General features: G+C 42.7%; 1 protein-coding gene across 1 annotated transcript; it reads right to left on the bottom strand.

The window, feature by feature from the left end:
- Positions 1–4,788: 4,788 nt before the first annotated feature.
- LOC129618221 (integumentary mucin C.1-like) lies at positions 4,789–6,779 on the bottom strand. The gene is made up of 2 exons (XM_055533025.1): positions 6,652–6,779; positions 4,789–5,026 (listed from the first exon to the last, which is right to left on the bottom strand). Exons 1-2 carry the CDS (start codon positions 6,777–6,779, stop codon positions 4,789–4,791), a joined length of 366 nt encoding a protein of 121 aa, XP_055389000.1.
- Positions 6,780–7,323: the final 544 nt, after the last annotated feature.

Genomic DNA, 7,323 nt, shown 5'->3' with positions numbered 1-7,323 from the left:
AACTTCAGTCCTTAAACTTCGAAATAAGAATTTCAACACTTTGGCTGCTGCTAAAATGATGAACGAGATGATGGTCCATTTGAGAGCCCATAACTTTATCTTCGCAAAAAGGTCCTTCCAATAAAGACACGTCGAACAGATTCCAGCAATCAATAGATAAATGAAGAACTGAACTACCTCACTACTGACAACTTTCTCACACGTTCGCATCCATGCTTGAAATGTCGTTAGGAATGTTTGGTCCTTGATCATCTTTGTTGTTTGGTCCTTTTCTTCATCCTCTGGGGTCGTTGGTCCTTGTTCATCCTCGGTATCGATGACTTTCTTCTCCGTGGAAATTTTGGTTTGATATTCTTCTGGTTTTGACGAATTTTCAACCACGATTGTAATCTTTGGGGTCCTTAATTTGCTTCAACCTTTGTTGTTAACTTGTTGATATCTGCCTGATTTTCTTCAATTCTCCTAGTATTTCAGCCAACTGAGTTAGCACGTCAAGGTCCTTTATTATGTTGTTGATTCTTCTTGCAGCGTCGGTTTCTTTCTTCACTTCGTTTTCGATGAGTTTTCCCCCTCTGCGGCACTGATTTTTCCTCCGCCGGAAAAATCCTACTTTGGTCCGAGGCTTTGATTGATTCACAGAATGGGTTATTTTCCACAGCCCGCACCATACACTCCATCTATAATTAGTGAACTAGAGAGGATCACGGTCCACAGCAAATACTTCATCATAATGGGTGTAGGAATTTACTTCTTTTGAAATGTTGATTTTATCAATCAAGAAAAACAAGATTGTTGTTACTTCGACAAAAAGACAAAGGCTTCGTAATTGATAAATGTAAATATATAAAAGAACTCTTATTCTTCCACTCTTCTTTCAAAGAAAACAGATGCCTCTCTCTTCTGGTCCACACCAATACCCTAGAGATATAAAGAATTCTAAGTAAATAATTTATGTAGATTATCTACCTATGAAAAGGATGAGGGCGGTCCTTGGTTGAGACACCAATCAAGGTTGTAATTGCTAGAGGGAAGTAGTAGATGAACTGTTCTGTGAACTTAGCGTAACGTCGTGAGCTTTGGGTCCATGCGTTTCTTCTGTTTGAGAGACTTCCGGCTCATCTGGTTCTTTTAAGGCAGTGGAAGAGGATAAGGTCCTTATAGAGAATTCGCGAGCCGCTTCAATATACATCTCCCCAGTCAGCATCCGCATCGTATTTAGCTCCAGGATGCGCGGTCCAAATGGATCTAGTGGGATGTCCTTACGTTATGATTTTTCCGTGTTGTTGGATCTTTAATAACACGTTTCCCAATCTTGCTTTCAAAGAGCCTTCTTTTGGATTTTTCTAGCCTCTTTCGCCACCCTTTTCTCAGGCTTGTGGTAGTTATTCCTATCTTGTTCATAAGGAAGCGTTTACTTGCGGATGAAGGCGTTTCGAGCAAGTTCTGGAGAAAGTTGGCAAAGTTATTGATCATTGAAGTTGGTGATCGAATTTTTTCCCCCGTTTCTTGACAGAAATCCCGGCGGCGGTTCTTAAAACTCGTCTTTTCGTCTGAAGAACTGAGTGATTTTCTTAAGTTCTTGTATTTTTCTGAAGTGACTTGGTCCATGTTCTTTGTGTTACGAAACAAGTTCAAGCAAAAATTGTGACGGAATATTTTCACGATGACTTTGTCACGGAGCATGACCTCGGTTTCGGCGATGATGATGTCCCGTTGTTCTTCTGAGTAGTGTTTTGGCCGGACGACGATTGGGCGTGGGTCGTTAAGAATGATGTGGTGGGTGATGACGTTGCATTTGCCGGGACTCCAGTTTTGGGGGAGCCAAGATGTCCCGGTAATGCCAAAGGAGCTGGTGGAGGTCGATGATGTAAGTGGGGGTAGTCGATTGAGTCTGTTGTAACATGTGTTGAAGGTGCATCTGGCGGGAGGAGACGAGTTGTAATGCCGTTGAGAGCTGAGGTGAGAAGTCAGTGGCGAGGGCGAGAGTATCGTTGGATCGTTTTAGGATTTGCTTGGGTGGAACGTCTTGATTTGGGGACCAGGACAGGGTGAAAATATTCCGTCCACAATTTTTGCTTGAACTTGTTTCGTAACACCAAGAACATGGACCAAGTCACTTCAGAAAAATACAAGAACTTAAGAAAAGCACTCAGAAATGACAGCATCCAGTTCTTCAGACGAAAAAGACGAGTTTTAAGAAGGCGCCGCCGGGATTCTATCAAGAAACGGGGAAGAAATTCGATCACCAACTTCAAAGATCAATAACTTTGCCAACTTTTCTCCAGAACTTGCTCGAAACACCTTCATCGCAAGTAAACGGTATGTTCTTCAAGAAAATGTTACCATCTACATCTGAAAAGAAAGCTTCCTTATGAAAAGATAGGAATAACTACCCACATGCCTGAGAGGCTAGAAAAATCCAAAAGAAGGTCCTTGAAGGCAAGATTGGGAAACGTGTTATTAAAGATCCAACAACACGGAAAATCATAACGAAGTCAAAAGGGATCAAAACCAGAATACTACCACTCTTTCTCCTTCCAGTATGACCATGAAAGTGACAAATAACACAGGCAACCCTGTTGTGCGTTTCGACTTTTCCTCCCCAGATTTTATTGTTCCCATTCCCCATTCGGACCCGAAAGCAACTTCCTCAGTCATCGATGAAAGTTGGACCGACAGAATCCTCGATCCCGAAGAACCTTCTTCATCGGACGGCATGGTTAAGGATGTGGGACCAAGAGCTCATGGATCAATTTGATAAAGAAGTTGGACCGCGGGGGTGTTCCTGACGCATCATGGAGCCAGATACGATGCGGATGCCGAATGGGAGATGTATATTGAAGCGGCTCGCGAATTTTCTATAAGGACCTTATCCTCTTCCGTCGCCTTAAAAGAATCAGATGAGCCGGAAGTCTCTCTCAAACAGAAGAAACGCATGGACCCAAAGCTCCCGACGTTACGCTAAGTTCACAGAACAGTTGTTCATCGTCTACTGCCCTCTCGCTATTACCATCTTAATTGGTCTTAACCAAAGGACCGCCTCATCCCTTTATTAGGTAGATAATCTACATAAACTATTTACTTAGAATTCTTTATATCTCTAGGGTGTTGGTGTGGACCAGAAGAGAGAGGCATCTGTTTCTTTGAAAGAAGAATAGAAGAATAAGAGTTCTTTTATATATTTACATTTTTCAATTACGAAGCTTTTTCCCTCGTCCGTTTTTGAAGTAACAACAATCTTGTTTTTCTTGATTGATAAAATCAACATTTCAAAAGAAGTAATTCCCACACCCATTATAATGAAGTTTTTGTTGTGGGCCGTGATCCTCTCGAGTTCACTAATTATAGATGGAGTGTATGTGCGGGCTGTGGAAAATAACCCATTTTGTGAATCAATCAAAGCGTCGGACCAAAGTAGGATTTTTCCGGCACAGGAAAAATCATTGCCGCAGAGGGGAAAACTCATTGAAAATGATGTGAAGGAAGAAACCGACGCTGCAAGAAGAATCAACAACATAATAAAGGACCTTGACGTGCTAACTCAGTTGACGGAAATACTAGGGAAGTTGAAGAATTTCCAAGAAAATCAAGTAGATATCAACGAGTTAAAAACAAAGGTTGAAGCAATTGAGGACCCCAAAGATACAATCATAGTTGAAAATTCGTCAAAAACAGAAGAATATCAAACCAAAATTTCCATGGAGAAGAAAGTCATCAATACCGAGGATGAATAAAGACCAACGACCCCAGATGATGAAGAAAAGGACCAAACAACAAAGATGATCGAGAACCAAACATTCCTAACGACATTTCAAGCATGGATGCGAACGTGTGAGAAAGTTGTCAGTAGTGAGGTAGTTCAGTTCTTCATTTATCTATTGATTGCTGGAATCTGTTCGACGTGTCTTTATTGGAAGGACCTTTTTGCGAAGATGAAGTTGTGGGCTCTCAAAGGGACCATCATTTCGTTCATCATGTTAGCCGCAGTTAAAGTGTTGAAAGTCTTATTTCGAAGCTTAAGGACTGAAGTTCTAGCGGGATGGGATAGTACAATCAACTACCTACCATCAACTAGAGGTGCCTTCGATCTGACGGTAACGATAATGGCTATTGTGGGAGTTTTCGCTCTAATCTCCTGGTCTGGCGCTGGCGGACGGTCATTGTTACCAATTTTTGGAAATCTCACGAAGAGGACCAGAAATCAAATCATGGTGGACGATGAGGGCATCACTGGTGTTGCTCTCCCGATGGACCAAAGCAAAAAGAACCAAACGGACCTCGACGAAGTAAAGACTTTCAAAGCAAGATTACTAAGGAAGAAGCTAAAGCAGATGCTGGCATTAACAGAATCAAACAATCAGTTGGCTACACTTCCCGTGATGGTTGCTAACCTGCTACTTGACGAAGAATCAGGAAATGGATCGGCGTCAGACGAAGAAGAAGAAGAAGAAGGAACAGGACCAACTCGTTGTAGTAGTTGAAGTCGTTGTAGGGATTGAAGTCGTTGGAGTGCTTGAAGTCGCTGGAGTGCTTGAAGTCGCTGGAGTAGTTGAAGTCGCTGTAGTAGTTGAAGTCGTTGTAGGGATTGAAGTCGTTGTAGTAGTTGAAGTCGTTGTAGTAGTTGAAGTCGTGTAGTAGTTGAAGTCGTGTAGTAGTTGAAGTCGTTGTAGTAGTTGAAGTCGTGTAGTAGTTGAAGTCGCTATAGTGCTTGAAGTCGTTGTAGTAGTTGAAGTCGTTGTAGGGATTGAAGTCGTTGTAGTAGTTGAAGTCGTGTAGTAGTTGAAGTCGCTATAGTGCTTGAAGTCGTTGTAGTAGTTGAAGTCGTGTAGTAGTTGAAGTCGCTATAGTGCTTGAAGTCGCTGTAGTAGTTGAAGTCGTTGTAGTAGTTGAAGTCGTGTAGTAGTTGAAGTCGTGTAGTAGTTGAAGTCGTGTAGTAGTTGAAGTCGCTATAGTGCTTGAAGTCGTTGTAGTAGTTGAAGTCGTTGTAGTAGTTGAAGTCGTTGTAGTAGTTGAAGTCGCTATAGTGCTTGAAGTCGTTGTAGTAGTTGAAGTCGTTGTAGGGATTGATACCTCCCAACGGTGTGTTGATCAGAGGAAAACCTGAAACAAAGCATCCATAACACTTCCACTCCGATCTTACATGAGGGTGTCTTCTGATGATTCGAAAACTACTTCATTAAAGGTGCAATCAATAAAAATTGACCTGAAATGGTGGACTGATTGCAACGAAAGGGAAGGCAACTGACAAATACGAATTTGTGATTCTCTCTTATTCTCGGTTCGAAGTTGGGATTCCCTGACGTAGCAGTTGCGGTGTGATGATGTGAATGAGGATCGTACCATAATAATCGGGATTTTTGAAAAAACGGCGAAGGTTCGCTACAAAAGAATCTGAAATCTTTCAATCGTGATCCTTTGAAAGTCAAAAAATTCTGGTCTGTGTCGATTCCCAACAACCAGAGACCTGAGTAATCAAGGAATTTGTCACACTTCAAAAATGCTGAACTCACCAAAATAATTGATTCCCACGTTCATATGGTCTTTAATAGTAAGCGTGAAGGTAGTGTTCCTCCGACCTTTGATGAATGAAGTTCGATAAACACCTCCAAAAGTGTCGGGAATAAAGCGGTGAGAATGTCCCTTCACTACCTCGTACTCCCCTTGAAGGACTTTATCACCACGACCGAAGTTTGTAGAGAAACTGTACCACTCAGTAATTGTTTCTACGCCATTGAAGTTCTCCATGCCCTTGTTGACGATGTTCATGAGATAAACGCAGACTCACAGAAAATTCGAGTGTTGTACTCGTTTCTTGCTTGAATGGTGGTTCAACAGTCAGCAGGACGTATCCGCAGTTGATGCTGGAAGTCATGCAGAAAAGAACCACGAATAAAAGAGGAACTTTCATGGCCATAAATCTTCGGATGAAAAACGAAGGCAATGGTTGTGAAACGTTTAATTCGATTGCTGAATGTTTGAGGTGATTGTTGGCATGCAATGTTTGTGTTTCTCCTGGTCTCTTGTAGTGATGTGTGAATGTCGTCAGAGGCCAGTACCCATTTAGTCTTGGTTCTATCGACGTGCTTTTTGCCTGTGTGTTGTTTATTAACTTCGTTGGGTTCTGCTCCCTCTTTCCTCTCCTTGCATCCCTTACGCCACGCTTCGTTACGTATCACCACGACAGTAGGAACGTGTCTGATGCCCTAGATTGGTCGCCAGAACATGTTGGAGAGTAGAAAAGTCCTAGATAAATTGAATCAAAGTGCTTGAAGTTTCATCAAATCCTGCACAGCCAATATTCAGCTAGGAGGCTGGTTTTCAGTATACGTTCCTAGTCATGGATCAATGGTCTATAATTAGCTTCAATGTGAATGGTTTAAAAGGAGCCTTGCGGAGGTATTGGGTTAAAATTCCTGAGCTAGGATGTGGATATGGGTCTTAGTAGAATTGACTGTTTTGCTTACAGGAGTGGCTTTGATTCGAAAACACTTCCGGCCTTCATTCAACGCTTCGACCAAAACGCAAAGGTTGTTTGTCTACAAGAGATAAAAATGAGTCCCCAGGAATTGGATTACGATTACTGCAAGTAAGCCTATGACAACCATTTAGATTGGACTGGTGGTTTTCAGGCCGGCAGGGTGGGAATCATACTATTCTTTGTCTTCTGGGATTTCCGGTGCGACAAAGAGAGTCTTCGGTGGGTATTCAGGGGTTGCGACTTTCTGCAAGTGTCCCGATGCCCGTCCTCTCGACGCCCGAGATGGCGTCTCTTGGGTCATGGATCGCATTTGCGAAAGGGCCGAACAAGGCGCTCACGACGAATCAGCGCGACCAGCAAAACGCCGGCGAGTCGATGAAGATGTCCGCATGACACATGCAGAAAAATCGGAAATCGAGGAAATCCTTTCAACCGACTCTGGAATCCGTTCCGTGAAACGCGATCGACAAATCAGAGAAAAGCAAACGACTTTAGAAGCCAGTGGAAAGTCTTCATCTTCAGCCAGTAGAAGAGATGACGACGTTGGAGAGGTTTCTGCTCCACTTATCGAGCAACTGCGAGAACTGAAATCGTCCGCAATCAAAGTGAGTCACCATTGTTTAGATTGATGTAATGATTTAGCTAGCGCCTGATAATGTGTGCCATGCTCGTCCATCGCCAATTTCGTGCGCAGTTGGATCAAGAAGGACGCTGGCTTATCACACATCACGGACATGTTATCGTAGTTAACGTGTACTGTCCAGCTTTACGTGTTGCGAATGATTCAGTTTTTGCTTCCGACGAACTCGATCCCTCTCGCCTTCTCTTCAAGTCAGATTTTCACA

This window comes from Condylostylus longicornis, unplaced genomic scaffold, assembly GCF_029603195.1.
Source record: "Condylostylus longicornis isolate FDR11 unplaced genomic scaffold, ASM2960319v2 ptg000766l, whole genome shotgun sequence".
NCBI lineage: Eukaryota > Metazoa > Arthropoda > Insecta > Diptera > Dolichopodidae > Condylostylus > Condylostylus longicornis.
This window is presented reverse-complemented; position numbering and strand designations above follow the sequence as displayed.